At 42.1% G+C, this 16,431-nt stretch overlaps 3 protein-coding genes and 4 non-coding genes across 8 annotated transcripts; 2 read left to right on the top strand and 5 right to left on the bottom strand.

Annotated features, from left to right (window-relative positions):
* Window positions 1-6,077: 6,077 nt before the first annotated feature.
* Window positions 6,078-13,269, bottom strand: LOC119553220 (splicing factor 3B subunit 3). 2 transcript variants are annotated; one of them, XM_037863478.1, is made up of 12 exons: window positions 13,128-13,269; window positions 12,599-12,860; window positions 11,528-11,893; window positions 10,723-11,197; window positions 10,303-10,637; window positions 9,433-9,740; window positions 7,284-9,258; window positions 7,051-7,101; window positions 6,785-6,831; window positions 6,541-6,587; window positions 6,305-6,357; window positions 6,078-6,240 (listed from the first exon to the last, which is right to left on the bottom strand). In XM_037863478.1, exons 2-7 carry the CDS (start codon window positions 12,822-12,824, stop codon window positions 7,285-7,287), a joined length of 3,684 nt encoding a protein of 1,227 aa, XP_037719406.1. In that variant the 5' UTR covers window positions 12,825-12,860; window positions 13,128-13,269; the 3' UTR covers window positions 6,078-6,240; window positions 6,305-6,357; window positions 6,541-6,587; window positions 6,785-6,831; window positions 7,051-7,101; window position 7,284. The 2 variants fall into 2 exon arrangements, with proteins under 2 accessions (XP_037719406.1, XP_037719407.1); XM_037863479.1 differs by lacking the exons at window positions 6,078-6,240; window positions 6,305-6,357; window positions 6,541-6,587; ... (1 more) ...; window positions 7,051-7,101; window positions 7,284-9,258 and adding an exon at window positions 10,018-10,125 and having other exon boundaries at window positions 9,600-9,740.
* LOC119555739 lies at window positions 6,430-6,502 on the bottom strand. Its single transcript, XR_005219930.1, has one exon. It is a non-coding gene; the product is annotated as a small nucleolar RNA Me28S-Cm788 (small nucleolar RNA).
* On the bottom strand, window positions 6,668-6,737 carry LOC119555740. The gene has a single exon (XR_005219931.1). It is a non-coding gene; the product is annotated as a small nucleolar RNA Me28S-Cm788 (small nucleolar RNA).
* Window positions 6,901-6,983, bottom strand: LOC119555750. Its single transcript, XR_005219940.1, has one exon. It is a non-coding gene; the product is annotated as a small nucleolar RNA Me28S-Gm3113 (small nucleolar RNA).
* On the bottom strand, window positions 7,169-7,247 carry LOC119555726. Its single transcript, XR_005219917.1, has one exon. It is a non-coding gene; the product is annotated as a small nucleolar RNA Me28S-Gm3113 (small nucleolar RNA).
* Window positions 13,270-13,623: 354 nt separating the features above from the next.
* On the top strand, window positions 13,624-15,073 carry LOC119553369 (UPF0415 protein C7orf25 homolog). The gene is made up of 4 exons (XM_037863715.1): window positions 13,624-13,853; window positions 13,909-14,235; window positions 14,291-14,842; window positions 14,906-15,073. Exons 1-4 carry the CDS (start codon window positions 13,695-13,697, stop codon window positions 14,981-14,983), a joined length of 1,116 nt encoding a protein of 371 aa, XP_037719643.1. The 5' UTR covers window positions 13,624-13,694; the 3' UTR covers window positions 14,984-15,073.
* Window positions 15,074-15,158: 85 nt separating this feature from the next.
* Window positions 15,159-16,359, top strand: LOC119554941. The gene is made up of 2 exons (XM_037866051.1): window positions 15,159-15,350; window positions 15,412-16,359. Exons 1-2 carry the CDS (start codon window positions 15,327-15,329, stop codon window positions 16,024-16,026), a joined length of 639 nt encoding a protein of 212 aa, XP_037721979.1. The 5' UTR covers window positions 15,159-15,326; the 3' UTR covers window positions 16,027-16,359.
* Window positions 16,360-16,431: the final 72 nt, after the last annotated feature.

The raw sequence follows: 16,431 nt of genomic DNA, 5'->3' as shown, positions 1-16,431 counted from the left end.
TTGTGTATAACATTTACTTCTATGGATTGGATAAAACTAATTTTATTTCGTGATCAAAGGTTAATAAATCACTTTTCAACTAATTAAGCTAAGAAAAAAAACTACACAAACGCCAGAAAATAGTTTAATCAAATCGGGCAGCCTGCAAATAGAGCATTTACAGAAAAAACTTGCACAATTCAGGAATTTTGGGAAAGGCAATTCCAAAATGGAAATCCAACTGGCCGCACATGTGGCTCAGCTGTTTGCAATTACTTTTTGGAAGTAGCAGCGGCCACGACGTCAAAGATACAAATCAAAGACATTGCCACAATTGCGTAACAGCCGACACAACCCCATCTAGATACAAGTCATAAGATCTTCGGTTCTGGAACTAAGAAATGAGTGCTTCAGGTGGCAGGAAAGTGAAGATGGACTGCGAATGGGGCTGCCGTTCGGCGGAACTAAGCGACTTCCGCTCCACTCGAACAGCCGTTCACCTTCTGGTGATTTTCTGCAGCAATGCACTGGAAGAAAACAGCGTACAGAACTATTATATTATTATTCCAACACAATATTGTAGAAAACCACTTTTCTTTAAATAAATTTTTCGAATTCATCAAATCAATCAAAGTTTAAATTAATAAAAAATGTTGTTAGATAGAAAAGATATATGGTTTTCTGATCACTTGACAAGAAAAGAATTTAGTTGAAAATTAAAAACATTTTTTTCGGTGCAAAAGTGTGCGATCCTCATGCTCCAGATTGACAAACAACACGTGTGACTGATGGAGTGAGCGAGTGAGTGAGTGACTGGCTGGGCAAGTGAATGAATGAATGAATGAACGAACGGATGGATTGGATGGGATGGGGTGGACTCGAATGGGTGAAGTGTGCAGCGAGTGTGGGGCAATGGCAATCAATGTAATGTTTATGCCAACGCTGGGACCTGGGATCCAAAGATCGGGGGACGGTAGACTGGGGGACTCGAACCAGATTCAGATTCTGATTCAGGACCACAAATTGCTTTCAATTATGTTGCATGCGACTGTGCTCCCGTTTTTATGCCTCATTGTTGACGTGTCTCCGTTGGCAAGTTTTTACCCTCCTCCATTAACCATCCATCGGATACGTCGGTTACATCGGATCCATCTGGGCCAAGTTTCGTGTTCTGTGTTGATGATCTCCGTGTGCGACTGATCGGGTTGCTTTATGTATTTATCTTGCGACTGTGGCAACTGCACTCTCGACAGCACCATTATTGTCCCCATCATCGCCATACAATGGAACTGAAGGCCCCAAGAAGTTCTCGAAATTTAAATAGATCTCATAAGTTTGGAACAAAATTATTTTGGGAGTTATAACTTAACTTATTTTTAACATATTTTTTATTAAAGTTTTTTTAATAATATTAACTGTATCTATGTTTAAAGGAATTTAAAGTTGCTAGCCCTCGATCATTATAAACAAAACCTGTAAGTATTTAACAACAAATTGGATTCCCTATTAATAAAATACAAAATATTTCTAAGTAATAAACAGCTACTCGATTTTTGTACAACAAATGTTCATCTCAACTCCACTGTTTCGCACTTTTTGCTGGGTTCTTTTCCTTATGACTTTGATTTTAAGCATCGGTTTCAGCATTAAAATGTTCCATTATAAGACCACCACCCCGATCCCCACCAAAACCGCAGCAAATTACTTGCGGAAGTGCGCCACGCCCACTAAAGTGCTGGTTTGACTCATCGAGGAGATGGAATCGGAGTCCATGTGGGATTTTGCGATTGAGTTACTCGACGCAGCGCCATCATCATTATCATTATCGTCCTCGTAGTGATCACTTCTTGGGTATCGGGATCCTTCAGCTGCGTGCAAATTTGTGCTTTTAAAACAAACTAAAGTGAAAATTATGTCAAACCTGTTGACCAGCCGGTCGTCGTTGGGATCTCGTTCTGGTTCTCGTTGTCCATCTGCATCTGCATCTGAATCGGAATCCGAATCTCCTTTCAGCATCCAACTGGAATTGAGTAATTTGTTGCAAAGACAATTAGATGCAACAGATTGTTGACTAAGTGACTGGAACGTTTACAGTTGAGATCGTCGGTGAAAGGAAGTCGAGCAGTTGAGTCCGATCCCATGAAGATGTTTTTTGGCCCGGGGGCGAACAGTTGGACTCGACGGAACGATGAGCCGCTGACAAGCTGGGCAAAGAATAGTCACTGAAAGAATTCTAGATAGGGAAATGATATAGAGTTACTGAGTAGAAAAGTCTCAGGGATAACTTCATATTTATAAACAAGTTCAGAAATCAAACTATTTTTTTTAATTATTTGTGGTATCAAAATCCTACACTTCTGGATAGTAAAAGATTTAAATATATCGTATTATTTTTTGAAGCTTATTTAAATAAATAAATTGAAAAGACCAAGATAAGAATAGCAAATATATAAAAGACCTGTAAAATATTTTTAAAGATATTTTACTAACGAATAATCAGTACTTGACAGTATTTTCGCCAAGTGCAGGCTGCAGGAGAGAGTTCACTGGAGTTCAGATGGCTTCGAATGAAATGAAGATGCCACCGGAACGAGAAGACTGCGATTGGTCCCCCGTAGCATTTCATAATTTTCAGCCAATTATGCGAAATTGCCAGAGTCTTTGGGGCTAGCCTCAAAAACAAACAGACCTTGGGCCGAGTTAATGACATTGAATGGGGTCAGGTCCCAGTCCCAAGAACCACAAAAAGCCGCAAAAAGCAAAAAGCAGCGACGACGAGTTTTGAATCATGGGGAAAGATTGCTGACAGCAATCAACAGTTGTGGACTTGTGGACTTGGGGCTCTGCCGCATGTGAGTGTCACTCTGCCCCTTCGCAAACCCACCTCGTTTTCCCCCTTTGACAGTCAGCAGTTTATATGTTGCAAGCGATCAGGTAGTCATATCCGACTAGATAATGGCACTACCAAGGGAACAGTATAGCTAAATCAGGGTTAAACTAAGAAACCCAAAGAAAAATAGACATCTAATATAGTAGCTTATTCTCTTAGATTATCCAACATATCATGAGGATAAATATTTATGTCCTAATCAAATTTAATATCAAATAAATACCAAATTTAGTTAATTGAAAGATAATTCAATTTTAGTTTATAAAATTGCCTGAGATGGTTTACTTTAACTACAGTAATTTCTGTAAATTTGTAAGCTTCACAAGTCCGCTTTTGAAATTACTTCTGATCCACTAACTTTTTATCCAACATTCACCATCTTTCACCTACTTTTCCTCCGCTGATCTCAGATTACAGCTAATTCGCCTGCTCAGTTCTTATCGCACATTAATTGGCCGCTGGCCGATATATATATTGGATATACCCGCCGCGGGTTAGAGATCGCGATCACAGCCTCTCCCAATCGCAATCTCTCCCAACACGTGCACATCAAACTCTACGCTTTATAATTGGTTTGTCGAGCTGCCAGCAACCGGCTAAGTCGGAGTCTTAGCTTCAGATTCAGTCTTCAAAGCCCCAGCTTAAGCTCACATGTCTGCGCTAAGGCCAGAGAGAGAAAAGCAGGCCCGAAGACAGGCACTGAGAAAAAATTCAGCTTATAGATTAACATTATTATAGACCATGTATTGTAATACAGACTCTAAATAATAAAAATAGCCACAAATGATGCGATATTTTTTTAAAGAATTCGCGGTCCTGTCATTCATTTATTGATTTGATGTTGGAATCTCTGGCTCTAAAGAATTCGCGCTCCTGTTTTATTAAGGCTTAACAAAATTGCCTATTTTTTCGCGTGCTACCAAAACCAACGTCAGCGATGCTAAGTGAATTAAAATAATGCTGCCGCTGCTGCCTTTCGCTGATGATGATGATGTTGTTGGCGATGCTGATGAGGCCGGGTCTGTCTCAGGAACTCCCCTTGGGATCCGCCAGCCACTCTGATGATTCTATTTATTACACGGCAGGCAATTTGCAATTTTCCGCTGCGTTTTAATTATTTGCCATGCCCGTTAGTTTTAATAAAGTTGCTAACTGTGAAAAGACGTGACTGGCGAATGGGCATTTAATTCGCAGTTCGCACACAGGGAAAGTGTCGGCCTAGCTGGTTCTTTTTCTGTTCTATCCAGTGTCCAGTATGCTGTATCCACCATCAACTTCGCCATCCAGACTCCGGTCCAGACATCTGATTAAAATCTCGGCGTGTCCGGCAGAATTTCGCTGGAAATTCTTACACGCAAGCGGCGGACAGCTGAAAAGTTGCAGCGTTAACACCCATTGCTTTAAAAAAAGTCCCCAGATCGTGGGGCATTTCGTGCGAAATTTTATCACGCAAGGCATACGAGATGATAAGCATCTGCGGAACCGGGAAACTGCAAATGGGAATCCGAATCCGCGATCTTGCAAAGGAGATTGCGATCACCAAGCTCTGATATCGACGAATGCGCGCGGTCCAAATTCACGCCCCACAACAAAGGATCAGTGATGGTGGGGCCACCAAAACTAACCAAGTGTTTATAATATTTAATGGAACATTTCTTAAGTCAGAGACTCCGAAATACCATCTAGGTAAATTTTACGTAATTGTTACTTAACAAGACACTATTTTATAATTAAACAAGCAATACAAGTAATATTTTATTAAAGTTTTATAATTATTATACAAATATTAAGAAAGCTCTTTATTTATATAAATATCTTAGACAAAATAACACCTTAAACATTTTATTTTTTATGGTAATACCTAAAATATCGTAAATATCCAACTGATTTAAAAGAATGTATCTTATAGTTATCTACTTAGTTTTGTAAGAACTAAATATATAGAAATTAAGTATAAATACCTAGCTAGCTCTGTCCCCATTTCGACGGATAAACAGCCAACCTAACATCACTCTGAAGACTCGCAGACTGGGGACGCCTTTGTCTTATCTCCAGCTGGGCATCTGCTCATCTCCCCAGTCTCCATGTCTTCAAATCCCCGTATCCCCAACGCGCCCAGAAATCCCAGAAATGGCAACTGCTCCAAGGCGCCGCAGAAAGGGGCGTGGCAGGTGTTGCAGGGCAGGTTGTTTTCTTGTTCCTTTATTTTTTGGTCTGGGGGTGCCAAGTGTTTGCGCCAAGCGTTGATTGTCCTTATCGAAGGCACAGATCGCTTTGGCCAGGGGAACCGAGCAGAAAAGGCGGCGCGAACTGCATGCGTAGATGCCTCCTAGAGATCGCAGATTGCACTTGCGTGCCAGTCTGGCAAAAACAACCAAGCAAAAAAGAGCAAAACCGAGAAAAACCAGTGCCAAGTGATGAATGTCCGTGTTATGCGATCTAATGATCTAGAAATGAAGTTAATAAATCGTTTAACCAGATGGCACACAGCTCTTTTTCGAGAGCGGAAAAGAGGCTGCTTGGCTGCTTCTGCGGATTCCTCAAGACCCAGACATCAGAACATCAGAGATGTCGGATTTCGTAAAATGTACGTTATATAACGTATGTATATTTAAAAATTTGGGAGCTTATAAATTTTAATTTTAGGAAAATTATGACCCAAACATATACTTTTAAGACCATAGCTGGACCTTTGGAAAAAAGATTTAAAAAAGTTAAAAAGATGTCTTTCGATACAAATTTGAAATTAGGATTTCATAATTTTTTAAAATTTTAAATCTACTATTGTATAAGAGAAGAAGGCCACCTAAATCAAAATAAAAGATTTTTAAAGATTTAAGCTACCATCGAGGCAAGCCGTCCAGCACTGATGCACTTGGCCCGTTTGGCAAGTGATCCGACCACCGGGCCGCCAGACAATTTGCATAACTACTGTGCTTATGCCGCAAACATAACAAATTACAACGATTTTGCGTACATACCGGGCGGATGGAAAACGAGGCGTTTAGCAAATATCTGCCGTCCCATAACGGGACTCTGCGAGCCGGGAAAATGAAGAGCAGTGCAAACAAGGCCGAGATAAAATAACCAAGACACATGGTAATGTCCATAATAAGGCCGCAACAGACATGCGGACATCAGCTGGAATTATGCAAAATGGTCTCGTCTTCGCAGAAAACCCGACAACAAATCACCTCACATTCCTCAGTTCGTTTAATTATTTTTATTTAGAATTTTCTTACACTACGATGATTATATTTAGGTAGTGCAAAATGTCGAATTTGCAACTCTTATACTAATATAAATAGGCGGCAGTCGATTAGTGGTTGTTTGGTGATTTAATGTGCAATTAGTAAGTATTGATGTACAAACTGAAAGAGAAAGAACATACGAATTAGTTTTATTTTAATGCGGGGGTTTTAAGTAACAACTTACCTAATGTATGATTTTTTTAAAATTATGCGCCACATACCCCAACATAAGAAGATCTGGAATTGAACAGAAGATATTGCACATTAATTTAAAGCTTTAAACATTTTTAAACAATCCTTAAATAAGTTTTTAGCTCAGTTACTAATTTACAATCAAATCATTTCATTAGTCTAACATATGTAAATAACATCATTGAGTATGCTAATGATGTATTTTTTTGAGTTTATTATATTTCTTACCTTAGAAACGGTCCTAATGTTAAGTCATTGAAATTTTCCAGATGCAACTGCAAGCAAATAAATAATGTATGTTTAATTAAAAGTTCATAAATTTCTAAGGTATGACAAATAAATATTTAAGTTGTAAATCTTCTCAGTTACTAATTTACAATCAAATCATTTCATTAGTCTAACATATGTAAATAACATCATTGTATTTCTTAAAAAAAAATGAAATGCATTTAAGTTGTTTTAATATTCTTACCTTAAAAACGTTATGAGGGCAGCGTTTGGCGATTTCGTCAGTTTGAACTGTAAGAATATAAAATAAACGATTAAAATCTTGCTTTTTATATTAATTAATGAGGCTTTTATATAATTTTTTATCAGAAAAAGTAACTTTACACTAATCAAGTTTTTTCATAGGTGTCCCAAGGTAAATCGTAAATCATCATTTAAAAAGTTTTAAATAATATATATGCTTTTTATTTTTTTTAAGGTGCAGCCAATATTTGACAAAAACAAACTTACCTAATCCAAAAAGGATAGTTCCCTGTGAGCTTTTGTTTTCTCTGACTGGATCTGAAAAATATAGGGATTTGAAATTAGTTGTTTGTATAATAATAATAACAATAACTTATTTTCAAAGTTTTATCAGCAATAGAAATTTACGCTAATCAAGGTATTTCATAGGTGTCCCAAGGTAAAATAGCTGTCATCACAAAAACTTAACAAACTACTATAGATTCTCGACTTCAACTCACCTTAGAAGGCATAGCGCGTGCGTATGTCCTCCAGCTTCTTGCAGATCTGATTGGGAGTGCGGAACATGTCCCCGGCGATACTCTTCTGTTTGGCTGCCTCAATGGACAGATACTGCTCGCAGAGATCGCCATCCAGAACATTTTTCACCGGATAATACGAGCTCCTATAGCTGAGATGATCGCGTCCACAAAGTGGGGGATTCTCGTTGCGCATGTGCATCTCCAAGTGCTGGAAGAAGTCGTAGTCCTCGCGACTGGTAAATGGAACAAATGCTCCAACAGTACCACTCAATGTGGCGTATATAAGGGCCTCAGATCCTCCAGGAATAAGAGTTGCTTTCTGCAGCGACATGATGATCTCGCCCACGTGGAAGGAGCAAATGTTCTCAGACTTCTGTGAGGCACCAGACAACAAGCCACGATCCCAAAGAGATTTAGTGCCTGTGGGATCCTCATCCACATCATCCGTCACTGAGTGAGGCAGTCGCTGAATGCTCAAGTTGCCAAACTTATCAGCAATGGCTATGGTATCGTAATCCAGCAGAGTAGTGGCTGTCACCCACCGAGGATGAGTGTCATCGGCGAAAATGATCAATTGATTCTCCGCGCGACGGTAGCGTATAAAAAATACAGATTCCTGGACATCCGAAACGTAAACCCGATGACCCATGGCTTGGATGTTGACAATCTGGTAGGGAATGTGTTTGTTCTCGCACTTGCGCAGCATTTTCTTCTTGCCGTAATCATAGATCCTCAACATTCGTCCGCAGCCAGCCAGCAAACGACCCTGGAAGCCACACAGGGCTCCCGGAATCTCATCGATCTCCGTGCGATGCATGAACTCCAGGCTAGAACAGGTGGGATCGATTTTGTAGATATCTATGCAGCCGCCTTGCGAAATCCTGGGATTCAGCTGCAGATCCTTGGCGATTCCCACAGCTAGGTAGTACCGACCATCTGCTGCTATGGAGAACTTCAGCATGGCCATAGACATAATGGCCTCGTTTTGGGTGAGCGGCACACTGAACATCGTCTGGCCGTGCATGGCGTCCAGACAACGGATTTGCGAGGCCCACAGACCCAATCCGGCTTTGGGTGACGAGAACACATCCTCGGGAAGGACTTCGCTGATGAAGGCATTGGCCATTTCGCGGGCCAACTCCCTCTCCTCGTCGCCCGCCGCACTGCGCATCTCCTCGGCCATCTGCTCCTTTCGAGCGGTCTTCGTATCCTCTGTGTAAGCATTGTGATCTGTTTCCGCAATCAACATGCGTCCCGTATCCGGGTGGATAACAAAGGTACGGGGAGTGTATTGCAAGGGGAATGCCACTTGATTGAATACCGCTCCCAGTTTTTCCAGTGCCAAAATCCTCAATGTGTTGGTGGATATGGCCACAATACCTTCGCTGCACTGTTCACTGGAGAAACCGGAAGCATACTCCAGGGTTTCGTAGGACAGAGGCGTCAGATGGAATCGATTTTGGTGGTAGTACGACAACCAGGTTCTGCTGGACATGGCCAGAACAGCTTCCGCGCCCTGCATCTTGATCCGGAAGAGCTTCACAGGACGGGAACCTAGATAACGTGTTCTAGTATCTGCTAAATCTCCAGAAACAGGATCCAAAACAGTCCTCAGCAGGACACCGTTGCTCAGGCCAATGTTCAGATAAATGGTTCCCTTATTGTTGCCACTTCGCTGGGCGGGAGCATCCTCATCCAAGTTTCCTTGGGTCGTACTCTCCGTATGACCCATTTCCACCAAGCAAAGGGATTCGGCTGGCGAGGGCAACGCTTGCATGGAGCAGGGGGTCAGGCAGTTGTTGGGATCCAGTGATAGGATACGCACGGTATTATCCGCCAGGCCAACGGCCAAGAACCAGGACCGCTGCTCGCCCTCTGGAACAGTTCCCAGGGCCATGCACATGATCTCAGCCGGCATTTCAGAGCGTTCGGTGTACTCGTTCAGCTCTCCAGTCTGCAAGGATAAAGAATCTTTATTAGTTTTATAATGCTTAAAGGACAACGGTCTTGATTGATTTTAAAGCTCAGCACTGCAGGACACATAGTGTCTCAACATGATTGTTCTTTTCGTGTTTTTGTCATCAGAGCAAGATATACTTAATTTCTAAAATTATAATAGTATGCTTACCGGATCCATTTCGAAGTAGACCAACTCCCTGCCCGACAAGGTGATGACCACCTGGCGCTGGTTGACGGCACACTTGGTGATCGACTTCTTGCCCGGAGCCTTCCACTCGTTCACACGCTTATCGGACCGAATATGCCGAATGCCATCGGGGTACACCTGGACCAAGGCATCGTCGCCCAGGGCGGCGCAACAAAGTGTGGGCGTGGTGCCCAGGAAACCACTGTCCGTGACTTCCTCAACGGTCTCGCCAATACTCAGAACCAGAGTGGCATTCACGAAGGACACGATGATGTAGGCATCGAACTCATCTAAAAGTAGGGGAACAGAAAAGTACTTTGATGGTGAGTAATCGGAAAACAAACCAAACAGCAAAAGATTTGCCTATCAAATGAGACATTGAATAATCAGTTTATCAAGTTGTAATCAATGGATAATTCAGCTGAAACACGGTTGATAAATATCGCATCATGTTCAATGTCCGACTGGCTTAAATATAGCTTTGTATTTTCTGTTTGTTTTTTTTTTTTTGTGGGTAGTAGTAGTAGTATCTGTTTGACTTATGAGCTGCAGTAAATGTTGCCTTACCTATCGCTTCACAAAAGACAATTTAAATTTACACAAACGAGAGAAAGTTCTCTTAAATCGCTTGTCTTTTTCGATAGTTCACACAATTTGACGTCTGTGTTTAAGCGCCTGAAATAAGAGAGAACTGGTGGTTGATAACTTGTGGGACTTGTTTGGAATCGTGTGTAAAGCTAGGTGTAATCTATATCTCGATCTGTATCAATGCACCAGTTGAGTTATTAGCCACGTTTCAGTCTTAGTCTAATCTTAGCTTAGGAATCATGATTTATATGAGTGGACACTCACCATCAGCTCGTTTTTTCACAGTCCAAACCGCATTGGGATTACCGGGCAGCTCAGACACGGCCATCTCGGAGACCTCTAGGCCGTGGCGGAGGACTCGCAAAGTGGAACGAGGTCCTCGGCCGCAAAGGACGTACAACTGAGGGGTGTCCTCGTTGGCAAGATCGGCCACCTGCGAGGTGATGATCGGGGCAAACGAGGGCAGTTCATCCACCAAAACCAGGTTCTTCAGGGCACGTGGCGCAAAAAAGAAGGTTTCACCCTCCTCCAAGGGCATGGCGGAACTGAACTCCGGCTCGTCATCATCGTCACCCAGGTGGGCAATTTGGTAGAGGTAGCTAAAAGTGAAAGAGATTTAATTAGTATCTTCCATAAAAATAAATGTAGCAAGATCAAGAGTCTATATTAGAAGTGGACACTTACTGGTTGCCAAACTCGCTGGCCACGAACAGGAAACCAGTCTTCAGCACACACATGGCCGTTGCCGGAGGCACTGTATCAAAGTACTTCAGCTTGATCTCGGACACCACATCATCGTCCGTCTCCAGAGTGATCTTGAAGATGTCTCCCTGCTCGGTTTGCAGCAGAAAGAAGTACATGCTCTTGGTGCGATGTGTGGCCGAGCAGATGAAGATCATGCCCCTTTCGGGGTCATCCAGATCGTTTCTCCTGCGCGGGATCGGACAACGGATGTCGTGTTGATCGCCGAGATTCTTGTAGGTCAGATAGTTCTCAGAGCAGATGAGCACGCCCGAGGGACCATCATTGCCACCAGGCACAGAGACCAAGAAATTGGCGTGCTCTTCCAAGGGCTCCGAGTATTTGCGAACCACGTGGTTCAAGCCGAGATCCAACTCGTAGAAGGTTAGCGTCTGCTGAGTGCGCTGGGCGGCGTCACCTGGAATAAACAGATGGGTTATAGGTTAGTAATAAGTTTACAAATTGAATTAATTACTAGCAGTACTGAACTATTGAAAATATTCATATAAAACTGAGGATTTCTGATAAAAGACCTTTGTAATACAAAGAACAAAGAACTTTTCTTGGATTTTAAAGTGTGGGTCACAAATCAGTGAAGTGTTGCTTGGCAATTACAGCAACACCAATGGTTCAGTGATCGCGATTTATCTGGCACTTAGTACAGGCAGTGTTCGTGGTGGGAACTCCACTAAAACTGTGAATAAAAGCGCCTCCTTCCGGTTAAATAAAACAATGCAGCAATGCCTACCTGATGGATCCATGTCGGCCTCTTCGTAGTCGATCTCCAGGCAGGCAAACATGGGATTGTCGAAGCCCACGTCCACACCCACCATGTGATATGTCAGGGTGTTTGACTTGTGGGCTTCCAGAGGCGAAGAGATCGTCAGACGAGCCTGTGTGTCCCGATTCATGATGTAGGCCAGCTTTTGCTTCTCAACGGCGCCAATCATCACGGCTCTTCCTTTGGGATCGATGGCGAAATACTGGCCAGGCACAATCCGCCGGCATCCCGACTTTCCAAACGTCTCCTGGTGCACCTTCTCGAGGGCATTTTTTGAGGCTATATACTCAAGGATCACAATGCGACCGGAGTCCGAACCAGCGACTATGTAGTCTGGAAATTAAAAGGAAATAATACATATTAGACAAATGAATTTAATTTCTTTCATATTTAATATGTAAGTATTTAATATTGTAACTCGAAGTTTCAATTCGCCATTCCGTTGAGTTGGTTTATGGCAAATGCGACGCCAAGTCTTTCGGTTTTTCTCGCACTTAGACAAGTTTTAAGGTCTTACTGGGGTCAACTAGTAAAGTGTTGCCTCAATAGGTATTTGTGCGGCTCGGAAATGTCGTGAAAAAAATTATTAGATATTAACTGAGAGAAACTTCAGGTGATGCTTAGTTTTCAATAACTCGACTCTATTAAAAATTCCAGATTGTTCTAAAAAATAAAATACAAATTCCCCACGTGGTTTCATAGAATTTTTAGGGTGGTCTGCAGACATAATAGAAAATGTGGAAAGTACTAGATCTGATAAAAATAGGTACACACAGAACAAACCACTGGGGGCTTGGAATAAGAGTACTAATACATACAGTTTACCATTTTAAATACAGAATGATGTAATTTAAAATTAAAACTTATGACCTTTTGGTCACACGTGTTTCATACTTTTTTTTTTTACTATTTGGATATACGAGACCTATTTTAGATAGGTCCAGTTTTCTACATTGCGCTAGAACAAGCATTATAACGTTAACGTTTCAACAAAAGTTTCTCCCACTTAATATATGTGGTACTCCCATTAAATCTCACCTTTGGTTCCGCCAGTCAGTCGGAAGGCCATCAGGGCGCGGATGCACCCGAAGATCTCCGTGGAGAGGAGGGTGTGCACCTTTCCGGTATTCGAGTCGGGACGCAGGAGTTCCAGCGACTTGCCACGTGACAGGAGAACCTCCTGCTGCTTGCCGCCGGAAAAGTTTCCGTGGACCGCGTGGGTCACCCCCGTGCCCTTTTGCAGGGTCAGATTGTACAGATACATGATGCAGCTCTACACTTTCTTCACTTTGTTCCAGAACTGCAAGTAGAGGGCACATTTGAGGTTAGGTACAGTCGCCGACAAAGGTCACTAAAACACCCCTGATGTAGGGCATTTATTTTGTACTACTTTGAAAACCATGGCCACAGTATGGGAAGTCGTGTCGCCTAACGATGCTAGTAAGCAGCATTTATTTCTTAATATAGCACACTTCAAATGCGACCAAAGCACAGACATTTCTGATTTCTGGAGATACTTTGTGCGGAAGACGCCTAAATATAGTTGAAATCGTGTGTATTTGTTTACCTTCTGCCGGTTAAATGGGTGATTTAGCACATTTAACCCGCGATGCCTTTGGATTAGAATTTTCTAGTTACTCAGACGACTCCATTTTTCACATCCGTTCTGTTCGCCGAAAAAAAGTGAAAGACTATATGTGTGAAAATTAGTGAGGCCGTTGGGAAATATATTTTAAGTGCATTTTTATTCATTTTAAGCGGTCACACTATGAAGTCGATATATCCATATCGATAGCTAACCTCTACAGTAAATATCGTTATAGTCCTGCGTTGCCAGACCTACGCCTATCGACAAATTGATATCGATAGGTAACCCTTAGGACCTTCATGTCGCCAAAACTCTAGTTTTCCTGAAAATAAGATGGATTACAACGCAATACTAAATTCAATTTTGACGCTTCTAAAAACGAAGCTGTAGCGACTTTCCTCGCCTCTTCCTACCTGATGTATTTCTTATGGGAGATAAGTTGCCGTAGCTAAAACCCCCTCTGTCTGAACAGGGTAGTTGTTTACCGAAACAGCTGACGGTTGAAAACATTTATTTCGTGATTATTGTTTATATTGCTGAACTAAAATGGAGGAGAAGTCGGATCAGGAAAAGCTTTACGAGGAAGCCTACAAGAAGGTTAAATTGGGCGAGGAACTGAAAAAGGCGCTTATAGACTTCGAAGAGCTTCCGGGAGTCAGCAAAGTGCAGAGAAAAATTCAACAGGAACTAAAGTTTCTAAATAAGGTTGGTCATAACTATTACTCTAGATTTTTCTACTAATTAACCGGTTTTCTTGAAGGTGGTTACCACAAAGACCGTTAAGGAACACCACATCACCAGCAGTAACTTCGTCTACTACGATTTCCTGATCAAAACTCTGCGCTTGCAACAAGGAGTGGTCGATATTAATGCCGTTTTCCGGTTGGAATCTAGAGACAATCCTCTGAGGGTCGATATAGTGGCCAATAATGGTCTGAAATGGGTAAAGGTGATAGCCAGGAACTCGAAATCCGTGGAGGATGCCGCCAGGGGATGTGTGAGCATCGGAGCCCGGAGTGTTTTGGACCAGGCGGAGGATTACCTGGAGGCCAGTGAACTTAGTTTCTGCATGTTCCAGAGGCCCAAGGTAGTCTTATATTTTAAAAGCCCTTTCAAAGGTGTATTCATCATCGCCTTTTTAGATAGTATTTTACTTCTCCAACAAAATAGAGGACTCTTTGCATGAGGAACTCCTGGAAATGGGGGTGCAAACAGCTTCCTTGGACTCACCCGACAGTGATTTGGATCAGTATGACACCACCTCGAACGAATTGAATCTGGATGTGACCACTTTACTGGCCTATGTAAGTGCCCTGACCAATGGGTCGGCCAATTGGGTCTACAAGGAGCCCCTCCTCACTGAACAAGCAGAAAGGGAAAGAGCCTCGCCGCTAAAGCCGCTTCTGGAGAAAATCCTTGAGGGAAAGACCCTGGTCTGCTGCCAATTAGCCTACGATGCCTTCCAAAGTATTTTAGATATTGTCGGCGGCGAGGGCGAGAGAAAACGCGCCGATGAACTGATGAAAAGGGTCACCGTGTTTCCGGATGTTGAAACCATACCCGAGGAATTCTCCCACATACGTTTCACTGCCAATGTGAACGAGCGAAGTCTGAAAATATTTAGTTTCGGCATGGCCAGACAAATTTTTACCGTGACTTCGAATAAGGCCTTTGTAAGATCAGCTAAAATGCAGGTAAGTCTTGTGTATCATCGGAGTAATATTAATCGTACTCAGCTTATATTTTGCATATTACAGGGTATCAACGTGCCTGTGTTTGTCCACGCTTCTGTCGCCCTAACTGAGGGTAAACAGGCCACAGGAAGACCCCTTTAAAGGGCATAGGTGTTGACTATTTCAATATATTTTATATGATTTTCATTTTACAAAAATGTCTATTAAAATAAATGTTACATTAAATTTGAATTTGATAGTTTTCAAACGATATATTTGAGCTATCGATAGGGTTGTTAACCGAGTTGCCACATCTCGCGCAGAAAACATATGTAAAGAGAAATTGGGGGAAATTGCGTTCTTGTACAAGAACAAGTATTTTAATTGTTTTAAACAAAAGACAGCACCTTTGGAAACTAGGTTAATAACATTTGGCTACCTGGGAGCTTAAATATACAAGATTATATATTTTAACTGAAATCCAACAAAGATAACCGGGAAAATCATGGACTGCGCACCCCTTAATTTGGTAAGAATAAAAAATTTCCATTGAACTCAGTTATAAAAGTAGTTATTTTACATAATCACAGGCCCACTTCCACGAGCGAAGGTCGGAGCGATTTATACGCAATCATCGCTACGAGGAGGCCATAAAAGCCCTGGAAACCTCGCTTATTTACATGCAGGATGCCCAAAAACGAGTGGCTCTGCCCAAATCCAAGGAAGTTCTGGACACATTGACCCTGGACTTCCATCGAAAACTGCGTCAAATTGAGATGAGGAAAACCCAGCACGGCTTGAACAAGCTGAAGGACTTTGCACCCTTAAAGGAAACCAGTCCCATGTTGCCTCTCCGCCCGGAAAACGGAACCAGTGGAGCTGGAGGATCTGCGCAGTCGGTGGCCAAGGCGATCGACAAAACAGTCCAGGATTTCGATGCCAAGTTTACCTCTTCCTTGGTGACAAGGGCCCCCAACTCATTGGCCAACTCGGAGCCCCAAATGGAGACGCTGAAGAGGAGCGACCCTGCCAAGGATGAGGATGAACGAGACCCATATGACCACCGACTGAAGGGCAGCGGGGATCTGGACTTGCCCTCTCTGGCTCCCTTGGAGTTGCCCTCCTTCGATTATAGCCTGTTCACCAGCTCGTCCGCTCCTTCGCTGGCCAGTTATGCAGGCATGGCCGAGAGTTTCCAGAAATAGTAGTGGGATTGTAGGTTTCGGGGCTCTTGAGAACCACAGACTTTGGTTAATTTCGTTTAACTTCGGATGATCTCTTTAAAACACTGTGCCCTTGAGTCCAAATTTAATTAAGCTCTAAAAAGGTTATACTATTAGGTTTACCTATTCTTGATTTTGTTCAAAATTAAAAGGTTGATTTTAAGAGTCACAGATAGTTTGTAGTTAAGATTTAACACGGAATGACTAATCAGAACACAACAAATTTAAGTAAATGAAATATAATTTAGGTAATATTTAGTGAAAATATATTGAAACTACTTAATATTATTCAAAGTGTGCATATTAATATTTAAATAAAATAAAAAATAAATATGAAAGTTCGGTATTTCTCTTTGGAATAGTATCTAATAATACTCCTAAAAAATA

This window comes from Drosophila subpulchrella, chromosome 3L (genome assembly GCF_014743375.2).
Source record: "Drosophila subpulchrella strain 33 F10 #4 breed RU33 chromosome 3L, RU_Dsub_v1.1 Primary Assembly, whole genome shotgun sequence".
Taxonomy (NCBI): Eukaryota; Metazoa; Arthropoda; class Insecta; order Diptera; family Drosophilidae; genus Drosophila; species Drosophila subpulchrella.
The sequence above is the reverse complement of the archived record's forward strand: the minus strand, read 5'-3'. Positions and strand labels throughout refer to the sequence as shown.

Excerpts from the sequence above, each read along its gene's own strand:
- LOC119553369 (XM_037863715.1), top strand. The coding sequence starts at position 13,695 with ATGGAGGAGAAGTCGGATCAGGAAAAGCTTTACGAGGAAGCCTACAAG. Across the intron at positions 13,854-13,908 it reads AACTAAAGTTTCTAAATAAG|GTGGTTACCACAAAGACCGT; the intron begins GTTGGTCATAAC and ends GTTTTCTTGAAG. Across the intron at positions 14,843-14,905 it reads TAAGATCAGCTAAAATGCAG|GGTATCAACGTGCCTGTGTT; the intron begins GTAAGTCTTGTG and ends TGCATATTACAG.
- LOC119553220 (XM_037863478.1), bottom strand. The coding sequence starts at position 12,824 with ATGTATCTGTACAATCTGACCCTGCAAAAGGGCACGGGGGTGACCCAC. Across the intron at positions 11,894-12,598 it reads ACTGACTGGCGGAACCAAAG|ACTACATAGTCGCTGGTTCG; the intron begins GTGAGATTTAAT and ends TTTAATTTCCAG. Across the intron at positions 9,741-10,302 it reads TGTGAAAAAACGAGCTGATG|ATGAGTTCGATGCCTACATC; the intron begins GTGAGTGTCCAC and ends CCCTACTTTTAG.
- LOC119554941 (XM_037866051.1), top strand. The coding sequence starts at position 15,327 with ATGGACTGCGCACCCCTTAATTTG. Across the intron at positions 15,351-15,411 it reads ACTGCGCACCCCTTAATTTG|GCCCACTTCCACGAGCGAAG; the intron begins GTAAGAATAAAA and ends ACATAATCACAG.